The sequence below is a fragment of the Eurosta solidaginis genome, chromosome 1 (assembly GCF_040869045.1).
Source record: "Eurosta solidaginis isolate ZX-2024a chromosome 1, ASM4086904v1, whole genome shotgun sequence".
Classification (NCBI taxonomy): Eukaryota; Metazoa; Arthropoda; class Insecta; order Diptera; family Tephritidae; genus Eurosta; species Eurosta solidaginis.
The window spans coordinates 16820734-16838495 of NC_090319.1; the positions used below are offsets into that span (position 1 = coordinate 16820734).

The 17762-nt window shown below is 34.1% G+C and overlaps 1 protein-coding gene across 2 annotated transcripts; it reads right to left on the minus strand.

Moving 5' to 3' along the window:
- Positions 1-850: 850 nt before the first annotated feature.
- Positions 851-17416, minus strand: LOC137249810 (glucose dehydrogenase [FAD, quinone]). Of its 2 annotated transcripts, XM_067781752.1 has the most exons (6): positions 17280-17416; positions 8510-8818; positions 5704-6641; positions 5510-5643; positions 5302-5454; positions 851-1562 (listed from the first exon to the last, which is right to left on the minus strand). In XM_067781752.1, exons 2-6 carry the CDS (start codon positions 8776-8778, stop codon positions 1209-1211), a joined length of 1848 nt encoding a protein of 615 aa, XP_067637853.1. In that variant the 5' UTR covers positions 8779-8818; positions 17280-17416; the 3' UTR covers positions 851-1208. The 2 variants fall into 2 exon arrangements, with proteins under 2 accessions (XP_067637853.1, XP_067637863.1); XM_067781762.1 differs by lacking the exon at positions 8510-8818 and having other exon boundaries at positions 17280-17365.
- Positions 17417-17762: the final 346 nt, after the last annotated feature.

The following is a 17762-nucleotide window of genomic DNA, read 5'->3' on the forward strand; positions in this document are numbered from 1 at the left end:
GCACACATGCATTCTCAATTTGTCTTTCTCATGCTTTCAAAGTGCAGAGTCCCAAGCAGTAGCAGCAGAACAGTGATGTCCAGCGAGACGGCCAACATTCAAAAGCATCACACACGGCCATCCCGAAATAAACTTCCTCCGTAGTAGACAATCATCCATTCTCCTTAACTCATTTTAAGTCAACGGCCACTCTAAAACCGCCCTTGCCCCACCAGTGGTGTTGTCTCCATTGTCTGGCGTTGTTGGACTGAAACACCTTGCCGCTAAACAGTTGCTGCTCGTTAGTTTGGCCACATTCACCGCCCCCGTAAGATTGTTCCCTTGAAATATTGTATGTTATTATACATTTTTTATACGTCCTATCCACTTAGAAGAAATCAAAAGTAGACAGGTGTTGCATAAGATCCATCAAGCAGGAAAGGCGTGGGCAAAAGTGCGGGGCTACAAAATTTCTAAGATCATGTGCAAAGCCGACGATATTAGACTCACAAAGTGGCTCATATCTCTAAAGAGAGAAGGCTAAAGGCTCACGATGGGCATACTGACTGGACACTGCCTTCTGGCGTCACATGCGTATAAGTTAGGCCTCGTCAGTAACCGCAAGTGCAGGAAGTGTGAGCTGCAGGAAGAAACGGTTGAGCACGTTCTCTGTTCGTGTCCCGCCCTCGCCAGGTCAAGACTCCAGCTATTAGGGGAGGCAGAGTTGCCAGATCTCGAGGCAGCAATTAATCTGGGTCCTAAAAACTGCTAGTATTTGCCAAGAGGACGTAGTTATTCTATAACGTATAGCCCTGCACCTGATTTGGGTTCTTCCGTTTGGTCTCCAAGCAAATTCTGGTAACATTATGGATACATTCAGTCTATATGAGATCTTTATTGACCAGCCAGTTCAACCTAACCTAAAATTTTTTTTAGTAGACCAGTAATAACAACAATGTACACTGGTTGAACTGAAGAGTACCATCATATGTACGTACATGTATGAAGAAGAGAATTATTTTCTAAATGTAAGTTAAATCTATTTCAAATGGCAGAATTTATGGTTATACAGATCACATTTATGGTACGAAAATCATTATTTTTAACGCTATATAAATATCCTAACTCAAAGCCAAAACTTAACTATTTATTATATATAACCTAAGCGTAATGACTTGAATTGTTTTCGAAATAAATTAATAGAACTTAATAATATCAACTTCACTCCACTAACTACGCATGCGCCACGAGCTCTTAATCATATCCGCTGCCTTCTCTGCAATCATTATCACAATAGCATTTGTATGTCCAGCTGGTATGGTTGGCATAATCGATGCGTCAACGACACGCAAATGCTTAATGCCATGCACTCTTAATTCTGGATCGACCACGGCGTCTGAATCGGTTGAGGGTCCCATCTTACAGGTGCCAACTTGATGTTGTAAACTGGAGCCATAACGACGTAGGCAGCACTGCCAATAAGGTTTACTGCGAAAGATGAGATGTTCACAGCCCAAAAAGGAGTTGGTGTTGAATTTAGTACCCAGCTGACGCATAGACTTTGTTGCAGTTATTTGAAAAATCTGTAGTGGAAATTTATAAAATCGAGATATGAATGCATGTAAGTCCGATGGTCCTTAAACTTCAAATGAACTATCCCGAAATATTTTCGATATTATCCTGATCTTTATCCTAATCATAATATTGTAATTATGCGGATTGTCTTGAAACGATCCCGAAAACAATGACTAAATGATCCGTAGATAGTACAGAAGAATATCTTAAGCAATCCCCAAACTATCCTGAGCCTCAAATGTTCTGTTTTATTTTATTTTTTATATTATTTCGTTTTATTTGATTTGATTTGATTTTATTTTATTTTATTGGCTCATTCCATTTCAGTCACCCGGTTCGCGCAGGACATGATTTTTGATTTCTATGAAATTTTAATATGTAGTTCTTTGGTCAAAATAATGAACCACTTGTTTTTTTTTTTTGTTTTTTTTTTTTTGTGCCTGAAAAAAATTTTTTTTTCGGATTTATCGGCAATTGAATTCGATAAAATGCAATCGATATTTTATTCACCAATTTTTTCAACTGTCAATAACTTTGTCAAAAAATAACCGATTCTCATGATTTTTTCTTTGAAAGGTTCGTAAAGTAAATATAATACTTTTATAGAACTTTATAAACAATAGCATATACTTTAAAAAAAAATTTGTTCACTTAGTATTTAGTAAAAATTTATGACTTTTTTCAAAAATTAATTTCTCAAAAAAGGTTATTTTTTGTTGTTTAAACTTTTTCTATATCGAGTGCACAGTTCATGTTTCAACTTGGCTAAATGCCTATTAGCCAAAACTCGTTGTTTTCGAGATATGAATTTTTGAATATTAAACATTTTTCCCCCCCATTTATTGATGCAATACATATCAGCATACAAGGCGATCAATGTCAAGTGCTTAAAATTAATGTTTAATATTCAAAAATTCATATCTCGATAACAACGAGTTTTGGCTAATGAATATTTACCCATGTTCAAAAATAAACTGCTCACTCTAAATAGAAGAAGTTTAAACAAAAAACAATAACCGTTATTTGAAATATTAATTTTTGAAAAAAAGTCATACATTTTTACTAAATACTAAAAAAAAATTTTTTTTTTGTAACTCTATGCAATTGTTTATAAATTTATATAAAACTAAAATTAAAACGAACATTTCAAAGAAAATCTCATGAGAATCGGTTAATTTTTGACAAAGTCATTGAATGCTGTAATGCATGATGCAATGATCAATAAATGGGGGGAAAATGTTTAATATTCAAAAATTCATATCTCGAAAATAACGAGCTTTGGCTAATAGGCATTTGGCTAAGTTGAAATATGAAATGTTAACTCAATATAGAAAAAGCTTAAACAAAAAAAATAAACTTTTTTGAGAAATACATTTTTTAAAAAAGTCATAAATTTTTACTAAATACTAAACAAATTTTTTTTTAACTAAGTATATGCTATTGTTTATAAATGTATTTAAAATAACGAACATTTCAAAGAAAAAATCATGAGAAGCGGTTAATTTTTGACAAAGTTATTGACAGTTGAAGAAATAGGTGAATAAAATATCGATTTGAGGCAAAAAAAAAAACACGTGTTTCATTATTTTGACCAAAGAACAACATATTAAAATTTCATCGAAATCAAAAATCATGTCCTGCGCGGACCGGGTGTCTTGAAATGGACTGCACCTATTTAAATTTATTTTATTTTTTTATTTTATTTCATTTCATTTTATTTCATTTTATTTTATTTTAATTTATGTTCTTTTATTTTATTTTATTTTATTTTGTTTTATGTTATTTTATTTTATTTTATTATTTTATTTTATTTTGCTATAGGTTATTTTTTTTTATTTATTTTTATTTTTTTTATTTTATTCCATTGCATTTATTTTATTTTATTTCACTTCATTTTGTTTTATGTTATTTTATTTAAATTTTTTTATTTATTTTTTATTCATTTCTTTTATATTGTTTTATTGTATTTTACTTTGTTTTATGTAATTTTATTTTATTCTATTTTTAGTTTGTTTTATTTTATTTTATTTTTATTTTTTTATTTTCTTTTATATTGTTTTATTGTATTTTACTTTATTTTATGTTATTTTATTTTATTTTATGTTATTATATGTGATATTGGTTTGTTGTATTTTACTTTATTTTATTTTATTCTTTTTTATTTTATTTTTATTTTTTTATTTTATTTCATTTTTTTATTTTATTTTATTTTATTTTATTTTATTTTATTTTATTTTATGTTATTTTATTTTATTTTACTTTATTTTATTTCGTTTTATTCCAGGTTATTTTATTTTATTATATTTTATATTATTTTTTAAATTTTATTTCAATTTATTTTATTTTATTTTATGTTATTATATTTGATATTATTTTTAATTTTATTTTGTATTGTTTTATTTTATTTTATTTTATTTTATTTTGTTTTATTTTATTTTATTTTACTTTATTTTATTTCGTTTTATTCCAGGTTATTTTATTTTATTATATTTTATATTATTTTTTAAATTTTATTTCAATTTATTTCATTTTATTTTATGTTATTATATTTGATATTATTTTTAATTTAATTTTATTTTATTTTGTTTTATTTTATTTTGTTTTATTTTATTTTATTTTTTTTTTTTTGTTTTATTTAATTTAATTTTATTTTATTTTGTTTTATTTTATTTTATTTTTTTTTTTGTTTTATTTTATTTTATTTTATTTTATTTTATTTTATTTTATTTTATTTTGTTTTATTTTATTTTATTTTATTTTATTTTATTTTATTTTATTTATTATATTGGTGGTTGATAATAAGCGCGGCAAAGTTCCGGAAGGATTCTAAAACTAAAACAAAATACAATCCGCAAAAGATCCCATAATATCCCGCAATTGTTCTGAACAGGCCCGAACTAATCCCGACATTATCTCAAAATAGTTCAGAAAGAGCATCTTAAAACCAATCCCGAAATATTCCCGAAACTCATTCCGAAATATTCTCAAAATTATTTGGAAATGATACAGAAAACCATCCAGGTATAATCCGGATATAACTCCAAAATATTTCAGAAATCGTTTCGAAATAATCCCGAAATAGTCCTGATACTACCCGGAAAACAATCTTAGAAACCATTCCGAAATGGTTCAAACCAAAATTATCCTGAAAACAATACTGATAAAATCCGAAAATAGTGCCAAACTCGTAACTAGAAGGTCCCGAACTAAAATGAAATATACTCGATATAATTCTGATAACAATCCCGAAATAATTCCGAAACAATGCTAACAAAATCTGACTATCTGACATGATCTGGAAATAGAAAAGAAATAGTCCACAAATAATAACAATTTGATGACGAAACTACCGAAGTTATTTTCATATGACCCGACGTAGTCCCGAAATCATCAGAAAACTTATTCCGAAATATCCACGAAAATCCCTGAAAACAACCCGGAAATGATTCAAAGGCAACTCCCACATTGTGATATGGCCCCGAAATAACACTCAAGTAATTTTAAAAAAAATTCTGAAAGCTTTAGCATGCGTCCTGAATGCTCTCTTCCGGTTGGGGGTCATAGTTCGACTCACTTTTCTAAAATTTCTTAGACCTGCACCTATGAAACCATACACCTCAATATCATCATCTACACCAGATAAACACAGAGTTAGAACAATAATTACACAAATTGAGGAAGACTTCATTTGATCTTTAAGGACCACCCTCATGTATATATTCTAGTATATATTCTACATAATCTCACCAGTTGTACACCCTCCAGCATGGCACGTATATCATCTAGATTCTGCATATAGTTCGGTTCCATACGCGGCCAGTGGAAGGGATTCGTGCTACGCAAAGAAATGCGACCACGACTTCGAGGTCGCAAAAGCACTGGCACGAGACCAAAGCTTTCCTAAAGACAAAGATTCTAGTTTAACAAGCAAAATCGGGTTCACTATATCATTCACCTTGTCATGCAAACCCTCATATACACGCTGATAAAATTCATCTGGTATACCAAGCAAATCACGCAACGAACCCATATGATCACCGCTTAGCGAGCCCGCACCCAAAACGATTTCCATATCGGCATAACCTTTATCTGTTGTATAAAAAAAATAATAACAACTAAATAATTTTTACTCGTATTTTGGAACCCTACCAACTGTTGAGTTTGGCGTACGTACAAAAGCAATACCCTCTGCACCACCTGGTATCGTATAAGGTCCTCTTCCTTCCAATACATAATGCAATATATCCGCTGGATTCATTAAAAGCTTATCATTTATTGTTGTTGTAGTATTCACTAAAAATACCAAGCCATTCAGCGTCACATGGTCCTGTAAATTATAGCCCACCTTCAAATCACGCACAACTGTTATATTCAGCTTCTCCAAGTGCTGGCGCGGTCCAATGCCAGACAACATCAGCAGCTGTGGTGAAGCAATCGCACCAGCTGATAATATCACCTCCTTTCTAGCCTTCACTCGATAAAGTTTGTGTTGCTTCACAAACTCGACACCTGTTGCCAATTTATTCGACGCATCCATAAGGAGGCGTGTAACCCATGATTTCATTGAAATATGCAAGTTCGCGCGCCTTGTTATAGGTCTGATGAAAGCTTTGCTTGCACTACAACGCCGGCCATTGCGCAGATTTGCTTGCGCGCGTCCAAAACCCAACAAATTTTCGCCATTTGGATCGGTGATTTTATAGCCCATTTCATGACTTGATTTGAGAAATGCTTTTAATATTGGCGATTTATAATCTGTGTAATTAACATCGAGTGGTCCTTTACGTCCATGATATGGTGATTTGCGCAGTCCTTTGATGTGCATATTTTCGGATTTTTTGAAGTAGGGTAACACTTCATCATAGCTCCAGCCTTTGTTGCCACTCGCAGCCCATTGATCGTAATCTTTGCGATGTCCACGTGTGTAGAGCATGAAATTTATGAGACTAGTGCCTCCAATACCGCGTCCTTTGGGCCAATTGCAGACACCTCCCTTAAGACCTTGGCATGCATTCGGTGTTGGGTCAGATTTGTAGCCCCAATTGTAGCGCGTCATTTGTGTAAGTGCAGCTGTAAGTGGAACATCGCTGTAAAAAAGAGATGTGTATGTTTATTTTATTAAATAACTAGCATTTCAAGATAGGTAGATTAAGACTAAGTAAAACCACTACTGCGTGCTGAAAAGCGCTTTGGGAGAAAGTAGATCGAGACCTCTGGTGACAAGGATATAAAATAATTATGATGAAGTTCCGTCCGTACATGGTGTACTGTGCATGCAAATAGATTGAGAGTCTCCTGAAGCAACGTTTCACGAAGGCATTGGAGAACGGAGGGGACTGTCAAGCCGGCAGCATGGTTTCCGTAGAGGGCACTCCTCAATAGATGCCTTAGCATAAGAGATAGAAGGAGTCAAGAAAGTAGGGACAGTGTACTATATAGCAAGACTGATAGTCTCCCTGCTCACGCTTGATGTCAAAAACGCGCTCAACTCAGCCAGAGGGGATGACATGTATGAGGCACTAGACAGCAAATTCAAGGTAACGCAAAACCTTAAGGAACTACCTGAACGACAGGTATCTAATGTATGAGATCACTTAGGGTCAAAGAAGGCTATATATAAAAGGCGGAGCGGCCCAGGGTTCGGTACTAGGTCCCGCTCTCTGGGAAATTACTTACGGCAGTCTTCTTCGATTGGATATGCCAAAAAGCACCGTTCTTGTCGCATTCGTAGATGACTTGCAAACTGTGATAACAGCACAAAGCTGCAAGCTGGTGCAGCTTAAACCAAACCAGGACAGCTGCAGTGAAAATATATGGATGGCAAATGGAGAACGTAATCCTAACAAGGAGGCGGATTCCCACTATGAAGAAAAGGTGGTTGGCGACCTGGAAATAGAAACACAAACTTTTACGAAATATCTGTGTTGAGGCTAAACAATAAACTCACCTTCTCGGTGCGCATCCAAGGAGCGCTCGAAAGGGCTGCGTACACTATAGTGAATATAAGTAAATTAATGGCTAACACATGCGGTTCAAAGCCATGTACAAGGAAGCTGCTTGTATCAACTTCGGATTGTATGCTCTAGTACGATGCAGAAATCTAGGTGGACGCAATGAAACACCGGCAGCATCGAACTACCCTCATCTCGGTCCAACGAAAATGAGCACAGCGAATGGCTACAGCTTACCGAACGGTCTGGGCAGAAGTTGTCCTGATCGTATTGGGTAACAAACCGATACATCTTCTTGCTGAGGAAAGAAAAGCTATATACAACAACGGAACCGAAGCAAGAAGGGAGTCCAATGCTGACAACAACAGTGGAGCAGCGGCATTGCGGTATAGTGGACCAGGGAAGTAACTCTTGAACTGAATCTTTGGCTGAAGCGACTACACGGATAGGTCGTCTTTCTAACCAGACACGGTTAATTACGCAAATATCTTCACAAAACAGGTAAGGCTGAAGCCCAGTCGTCTATGCTGCAGAAATTTAGACAGTGAATGCCACATGTCTTTCGAATGCAAGCACTTTGGCCTGCAGTGGTAAAGGATAGTAGAGATAGATAGGATGCGGTCGGCAGATATGTGAGGCATATACTTCTCAGCAAACGAGAAAATGAATGTATAGTCCATTAGCGTGGGAGTAGCCATGAAGCTCACGTAGAGTGTACCCGAGGTAATGTTAAATGCGGTCCCAGGTAGCCCGTTAAGGCAGAAAGGAGTCCTACACCCGGAGGGTCTTGCAATGAGACTTGAAAAAAATCACTACTTAAAAAGGCTTGGTATGGTTTTGGATATCAACCTATCTCAGCTAGTAGTTAAAAACCTCGCTATCTCAAAACTTGTTTCATAAATGCCCTGAGGAGGGCCTTTTTTCAAAAATTGTCTGAATTTGAATTACAAAGCTTTCTTCGATAGGGTTATATTCCAAAAATATTCAACCAGTTTTTTTCTTACCTTAAAAACGTTTCTTGATCACCCGCTTCTAAGAGCAACACTGTCGCATTCGCACTCTCACTTAGACGATTCGCAATCACACAACCACCCGAACCTGCGCCGACAATTATAAAATCATAAGTTTCTTCAAATATTTGCGTGTCGGGCAAGCGTGTGTTCAATAATGAAGTTTCCAAATTACGCGCAAATTCAACGAGTGGCTGAGCGGTTATGAGCAAAGGTAGAGCGGCAAGCCAAAGGCTGGTGGAACAATAGCAAATTGTCGACATATTCGTAATTGCGTGCAAACAAAGTGAAGATGGATAATGACTGTAGATGACAGAAAATTAAAGAATTTAATAGAATTGATTTAAGCTGTGTGAAAATGATGCACTAATTTTAAACAAATTATTTTTAAAATTTAGGACATATTTAGATATTTTTATATGCGGCTTGCGAAATTTTGTTTACATACCTAGATAAGTATGTACATTAGGGTTGGTCGATTTATATGGACGAAAGTAAGCCGATATCGCGCCATCGACTTTTGGTTAGGACTTGGGCTAAGGAAAAAAATGTCCACTACGCATACCCAATAAAATAATTTTCGAGCCTGCGAAATTTAATTTTTTTTTTTTTTTGCCTTTTTTCGACTTTGATTTTTAAGGTGGTTTTCATGACCTACTAAAAAAAATTTCATATGTATAGCCTGTCCGACCCAAAAATGTCCGCTAAAAACGTTTTCGATAACTGTTTTTTGAAAAAAAATATTTTTTAGCGGGAATTTTTGGGTCGGACAGGGTTTACATGAAAGTTTTTAAGTAGGTCATGAAAAAAACCTTAATAATCAAAGTCGAAAAAAAGTAAAAAAAATTAAATTTCGCAGGCTCTCGAATTATTTTTTTGGGTATGCGTAGTGGAACTGTTTTTTCTCAGCCCAAATCTTATCGAAAAATCGATGGCATATCGGTTAATAAAACGACCCAGTCTAATGTACATATGTGTTTGCTAAAATTACTTAGCATTAAAGCGCTAATTGTGCGTGCTGCTTCTAAATTAAGTTCTAATTCGCAATTTCAATTGTACTAGTATGTGTTAAATCAGGCAACATATGTAATGACCTTGCTTATCAGCTTGTTCAGCTCTCATATGACGAAACAAAAATTTTTTTAAACACGAAACTAGCAGCGGTGGCAATTTTTATCAAATTTTATCAACTAAATTCCCGTCCGGCCAATTTTTAGGGAAAATCCATAGCACGACGCAAATTGGAAGAGAAGCTCGGCCTTATATCTCTTCGGAGGTTATCGCACCTTGCATTTATTTTTATTTTTAATATAAGAAAAACCTTCTATGAATTTTGTAACTGAAGATGAGCTGGCTGGTCTGTGACTACCTCACATAGACTGAATGAATCCATAGTATTTCCAGAAGTTTGCTCAATAACCAAACTGAAAACTTCTTCCTTCTCACAAATACTAGAAGCTTTCCAGGACCTATGACACGGGTCAACACATAATTTGACTTTGACTTAAAATCATTAAATTTCAATTCTTTATTGCGTAATTTGACGAAAAAAAATATGTGGCATGAAAAAGTTTGCTTTCCTATTTAGGAAACCGTTTGAACGAAATTTTTCAAAATCTGTGGTTTTAAATTTTACTTGAAAATGAAGCAATTCAAATAAATATTTTTATGAAGTTTTAATATCGAAATAACTTACAAAAAAGTGGAAAATGATTTAAAAGTTTACACTTTTACTATCCCTCAATAAACCCCAAAAATTGTATACATCATATTGTAACGAATGTTAGCAGCACTGAGCGATGCTATAGTCTCTAAGCCGATGCTAAGCAGTGACGTGAATTCACATCCATAGATCAATCATTATGTATCTACATAAACGAAACAATAATTGCGTCTACACATATGTACCATGTACGTATACGAGCAGCGGAGAGTCAATGCACAAACACATGCATATATCTGAGATACTTCTGAAAGTATGCAATGAGAAAAACTATAAAATCATGCAATTGTAGTTACAGCTGAGAAGTTTGAGAGCTGCTGGACTAGTAGATTCTGAAGCGCCTAGAAGATGCGAACATTGAAATCCGAGAGTATAAAAGGCGGCAATTGTAGAGGCGCTGGAATTCAGTTTGATTTGAGGTTTCGATTAAGACGCTATCTAGCGAGCAAGAGCAGTATTATTTTGAATAGTAGAGTTTCATTTGAGCTATCAATCAGTTTGGTTATTAAGCAAGCTATTCGTTGCAAAGTTTGAGTGTTATTTTGAAGTACTTTAATAAAGACCATTTTGCATTATTAAATATTGGAGTTATTTATTCAACAGTTTAGTGATTCGAACTCAGCAGGAGATTGCAAATAAGGGGAATTGCAAGTAAAATCGTTACAATATTTTCATTATATTGGCCTTGATAACGTTGTTCGAAGAAGAGCCTAAAAGCTCTGCTTTATTTTTTGGTAAATTTAAATCTCTAATCAAATCATTAAAATCTTCAGTAGTGTTGAAATGATGGTTTGGTTGTTCTGGTGTCGGTAAAAACTCCTTACCGGCATTGCTCTTATAAGAACTAAGAGATGATCCTAGCTATAATTTTTTTGGTGGCTCTGGTACTGGTTGTATCAGATCGTGTGCGACTGAAGCAGAAGAAGATTCAAGATCAGGATACTCGATAGGTTTTGCATTTTTACCTCTACGCCTTTTACTCGGATTCACAATGCAAAAGTAGTAGTCTTTAACGTGGTCTTTTGGTTCCCGCCAGATTCTTGGTGTTGCAAATTTCATAGATATTTTCTCACCTCGATAGCAAGCTCAAATATAGCAAGACTAATAAGTATGTCTACTATATTTAATTTACTATCTAAATATAATTTGTTTACCTTACAATAACTACAAGCGACATGTGGAGCCCATGTCTTGTATTGATTCAAAACAGGAGAGCTAAAATATGCTTCGTAGTATTTAATTTTATATCTCGAAATTTAATAAATTGCCCACCACATATATAACAAAAAGCATCAGTTTCATATTTACACTTTTGCGACGGCATTTTAGGTTATTCTAGATTTGTAAAAAACACCAGATCTGTTGTTTAGTTATCAATCTAGCGCTATGAGTATTGTTACTATAATCATTACGAAAGCAAACTTTATACCGAACAAGTAAGGAAGGCTAAGTTCGGATGTAACCGAACATTACGTACTCAGCTGAGAGCTTTGGAGACAAAATAAGGGAAAATCACCATTTAGCAAAATGAACCTAGAGTAACCCTGGAATGTGTTTGTATGACATGGGTTTCAAATGGTTGGTATTAAATAGTATTTTAAAAGGGAGTGGGCCATAGTTCTATAGGTGAACGCCATTTCGGGATATCGCCATAAAGGTGGACCAGGGGTGTCTCTAGAATCTCTTTGTACGATATGGGTATCAACTGAAAGGTTTTAATGAGTATTTTAAAAGGGAGTGGACCTTAGTTATATATGTGAAGGCGTTCTCGAGATATCTACCCAAATGTGGACCAGGGTGACCCAGAACATCATCTGTCGGGTACCGCTAATTTATTTATATATGTAATACGACGAACAGTATTCCTGCCAAAATTCCAAGGCCTTTTGATTTCGCCCTGCAGAACTTTTTCATTTTCTTCTACTTAATATGGTAGGTGTCACACCCATTTTACAAAGTTTTTTTCTAAAGTTATATTTCGCGTCAATAAACCAATTCAATTACCATGTTTCATCTCTTTTTTCCTATTTGGTATAGAATTATGGCATTTTTTTTGATTGTTCGCAATTTACAATATCGAAACATTGGGCGTGGTCGTAGTCGGATTTCGGCCATTTTTTATACCTAGATAAAGAGAGTTTAGATGAGTACGTGAACTAATTTCAGTAAACATATATCGATTTTTGCTCAATTTATCGTGTTAACGGTCGAGCGGAAGGACAGACGGTCGACTGTTTATAAAAACTGGGCGTGGCTTCAACCGATTTCGCCCATTTTCACAGAAAACAGTTATCGTCATAGAATCTATGCCCCTACCAAATTTCACAACGATTGATAAATTTTTGTTCGACTTATGGCATTAAAAGTATTCTAGACGAATTAAATGAAAAAGGGCGGAGCCACGCCCATTTTGAAATTTTCCTTAGTTTTTGTATTTTGTTGCACCATATCATTACTGGAGTTGAATGTTGACATAATTTACTTATATACTGTAAAAATATTAAATTTTTTGTTAAAATTTGACTTTAAAAAAAGTTTTTTTTTTAAAGTGAGCGTGTTCGTCATCCGATTTTGCTAATTTTTATTTAGCACACATATAGTAATAGGAGAAACCTGCCTGCCAAATTTCATCATGATATCTTCAACGACTGCCAAATTACAGCTTACAAAAATTTTAAATTACCTTCTTTTAAAAGTGGGCGGTGCCACGCCCATTGTCCAAAATTTTACCAATTTTCTATTTTACGTCATAAGGTCAACGCACCTACCAATTTTCATCGCTTTATCCGTCTTTGGTAATGAATTATCACACTTTTTCGGTTTTTCGAAATTTTCGATATCGAAAAAGTGGGCGTGGTTGTAGTCCGATTTCGTTCATTTTAAATAGAGATCTGAGATGAACGCCCAGAAACCTACACACCAAATTTCATCAAGATACCTCAAAATTTACTCAAGTTATCGTGTTGACGGACGGACGGACGGCCGGACATGCCTAAATGAGTTTCTTTTTTCGCTCAGTCATTTTGATATATAGAAGTCTATATCTATCTCGATTAGTTTATGCCACTACGGATTACCGTTATGCCAACAAAGTTAATATACTAGGTAAGCTCTGCTCAGCTGAGTATAAAAAAGGTATTTTCGTTTCGTTTTTGTTTATAATAAAACAGAAAATCATGAAATAAACTTTAGGGCAAAGAACAAATTTTTTTTGTAGAGTCGTGTGCTGCTTATAAATCCGATAGCTGTGGCACTCACAAAACATGCTCGATCGTTTTCTCCTCCAATTCGCACTTTCTACATCTGCCATCATTGTCAAGGCCTAATTTAAAAGCATGTGTCGCCAGAAGGCTGTCTACAGTCGGAATACTCATCATTAGCCTACAGTCCCCACTTTTTTATGATAACACTAACTTTGTTATTGTAAGGTTGTAAGACTTGCACATGTACCGCAGACCCTACTCATTTCTGTGGAACCATCGGTATACATGTGTCGCATTTTATGCCATTTGAATCGCAGGTAGGGAATTAGGTAGTCTATCCGTCCAATATTTGATGACGCTACACCACTATGGCCGTATTATCTGCGCTGAATCTTCCCAGACGCAAAGAGTTCCGTTGCAGTTGTTAATGCTATGTTCTACGCCACCAGCTCTATGGGTAGAATGTGTAGAATGGCATACAGTGCAGCCGTCGGGGTTGTTTTCAGGGCTCCCGTCACACCATGCATTCATAGCTTATATAAAAATTCTAAATATTGTGGGTAGGTTTTTTTTGTGGCCGCTCACTAAACAAGAACACCATAGTATAGGAAAGGCTTTTACAATCGCCATAAATATCGAATGAGGGTGAGGGCGCTAGACCACGCGTATACCCCAGCATTTTTTACATGCATAAAGTGCCGTCGAGGCCTTCTTTAATCTCTCCTCCACGTTGAGCTTCCACGACAACTACTATCTAGAATGATTCCTTGCTATGTTTTACAGACTTTTTCTTTTAGGGCCACTCCTCCTAGCTTAGGCCTGTTCAAATTTGGGACCTTTTACCTCTTAGTAAAAAAGATCATATACGTATTCTCTGCGTTGGCGGTCAATCCGACATAAGATGCACAGGTATGTATATGCCGCAGTGCCCGATTCATCAAAGAGCTTACTATATTCCCCAATACCGTGAGTAAATATGTTCACACATCAAAAATGATATTTATGTTTTACCAGGCCCTCCAAGCTACATTTATTTCATGTCGTTATCGCTGAAACATGTACCTCATCACCTTGTTAAATATTTATTGGTTCTATCAACGTTTTTGTCTCTTTTGACTTATTGTACATTTACATTCTTATTGCTAGAGCAAGACCCGAACCGGTTAGAATATTTCCAAATACAATGACAAGTAGCTGCATAAACTTGAGATTGAAGCCTTAACAACAACTTAACTTGACCACAAATGAACCACCATACCATTATAATCAACTAAAGCGGCGTAGACTTGTTTGACTGCACTATTTATGTACTAAAAAAAAGATACATTATCCAATATAAAGATAAGGCAAGAAGTCTTTTTGGCGTGCGAATGAAGCGATCAATGAGGTGCTTCTTTATGGTTAATTGTTTTGAATATTTTTAGGCTATGCATATTTCACTTTTGCAAGTTCGGAAGGTGCGTGAATGCAAAACACTCTCTTTGCAAATTTTCATGTATTTGTAAAGTTTTATTGTTCATAAATATTTCGGTTTGATAGCGATTCGCATTCGAAGCATCAGAGATGTAAAATATTAACTAAGCACATTGATTAAGTTGACCTCGCTACAAGTGTTTTATTAATGAGACAAGAATGCTTCATATTTTTTATGATATTAATGGATGTTTTTAATGCGAAATTTTGTATTTTATTAATGTTTAAAAAACATTTTTTTTAATTAAAAGAAGTACTATGGGCGGTTGATAAACACGTCAGATAATTACTAAAATATGTAACACAAAAAAGAAAATATAAATGTACATATGAATACAATAAGTAGTCTATAACATTTCGATAGTAAATCGATTGCAAAGTTTTACAACAAATAGATAATTATCGATTTTTATCGAGTTAGCTTTGTTATCAAAAAGTATCATTATGGAGAAAATATCTTTTATTTATCCAAATGTTATCGATATGTTACCAAAATGTATGAATTTGACATCAACGAGTTATCGCTTTGTTGCCGAAGGAGTCGACATGTTAGCAAAAAGTTATCGATTTGTGACCGAGAGGTTGGCGAGTTGTGGCAATTTGTTGTCGGCGTTTTTGTTGTTATTGTTGTTATTTTTGTTATTGTTATTGTTGTTGTTCTTGAGTATATCTTTTTGTTACTCTAGGTTCATCAAATCCATTGTTGTTGTTGTTGTTCTTGTAGCGATAAGGTTGCTCCCCGAAGGTTATGGGAGTGTTATGAATGTTGATAGTCCTTTGCCGGATATAGATCGTGTACGTTCCGGTAACAAAGCACTATTAAGGTACTGGCTCGAACATTTCGGAGACGTTGCAATTGGCGTGTTATCGATGGCTGCCGATTTGTTATCAATAGGTTATCAATTTGCAATAGAAAAATTGCTGATTCGTTATAGATAAATTACTGTTTAGTTATCAAAAATTTATCGATAGTTTATCGAAAATGTACCGATTTCTTATTCGAGTACTAGCAATTTGTTATCGACGTCTTATCGAACACTAATCGGTTTGTTGTGAAACAGATATCGATTAAGCCTTAATATAAAATCGACGACACATCTATAACTCGTCGATAACAAGCCGAAAACAAACCGAAGAATAAAAAATACACACAAGACGCGATATAGCTCCGAATTCTCTTCCAATTTTCGTCGTGCTCCTTTTTAATTTTTTTCTTAAAATTGTCGGATCGGAAGCAAATTTTTTTTCGCCAACTCCGAACAGCATCTGCAAGCGAGATGGGTTTTTTTTAGATGTTTTTCATACCAAAATAAGTTTCATTTGAGATAAAAAAAGTTTCATTTGATATGAAAAAAGTTTCATTTGATATGAAAAAAGTTTCATTTGATATGAAAAAAGTTTCATCTGAAGCGGAAAAATTTATTTTGATTTCAAAAACAGTTTCATTTGAAATGAAAAAAGTTTATATAAAATGAAAAAAGTTTTATTTGAAATGAAAAAAGTTTCATTTGATTTGAAAAAAGCTTAAATGAAATGAAAACAGTTTTATTTGAAATGAAAAAAGTTTCAACTGAAATGGTTTCATTTGTTTTGAAAAAAAGTTTTATCTAAAATGGAAAACGTTTCATTGTTTTTGAAAAAAGTTCCATTTGATATAAAAGAAGTTTTATTTGACTTGTAAAACTTTTCATTTGATTTGAAAAAGTTTCGTATGAAATGGAACGGGCTTCAATTGATTTGAAACAAATTTTCCTAAAAATATAGAAAATTATAGTTTTGTAAAGTAAACTGTGAAACACATTTCATCCAAGAGAGTTGTTTTTTTGTTTTTCTTTCAAAAAACTTTAAGTTTCGGTGAAATTTCACTTCAATCACTGAACTTAAGACCACAGTGTATTGTAACTGTCCAGTACATACTCATACATTCTTACTTTGGATTTTGCACACACATATATGAAAATTTCAAAAGCAAGTTTCTTTTTTTGTTTGAAAAAAAAAATCACTAAATATTGTATTTATTTAAACTTAGACCAAAAACTCTTAAAAAAATGTGAGATTTGTCACGCACCAACCATGAAGTGGTTAGCAGATACTGTTATTCTAGTTTCTTATTTAAACATTGTAAATAAAACTTTATTGTATTTAATATGATTTGACAAACTTTAATCTCTTATTTTTATTCAATTATTATTTTGTTTGCTTCTATAATGTTGCACATAGATTACACTTTTTCAAAGCTTTTTATTGCGTTAATTTCTTTTCTAAAGAAATAGATCACAACGTAGCATCCAATAGTTAAATTTTAATTCTTCATAAAATTGTATGTTACTTTTTCTTAAATCACAAAATTTGTAATCACACTCACATTTCGTTTTATTCGCTCCGCTTCGTTGCGCTGCGCATGCGCCAACGTTACACCTTCAACCGTTCGATTGCTATTGAATGCGCTGGTCATCTACGGCACGGCTCGTTAGCTCGTTTACGCAAAATCGGTCAGTGGTGCTAAAGCAACAAATGACAACATTATAATGTAAACAAATGTAAAATAATGCAGGTAGCGCCTACAAAAAATACTTAAGCCAATATAATAAATAAATACAAAGGTCTTTGTTCATCATTAGTAATTTAAGATGACAATTAATTTAATTTGTATACCTTTATACTCAGTTGAGCAGAGCTCACAGAGTATATTAATTTTGTTCGCATAACGGTAATCCGTAACGGCATAAACTAATCGAGATAGATATAGACTTCTATATATCAAAATTAAAGAAATTCATTTATCCATGTCCGTCCGTCCGTCCGTAAATACCATAACTTGAGTAAATTTAGTGGTATGTAAGTTCCT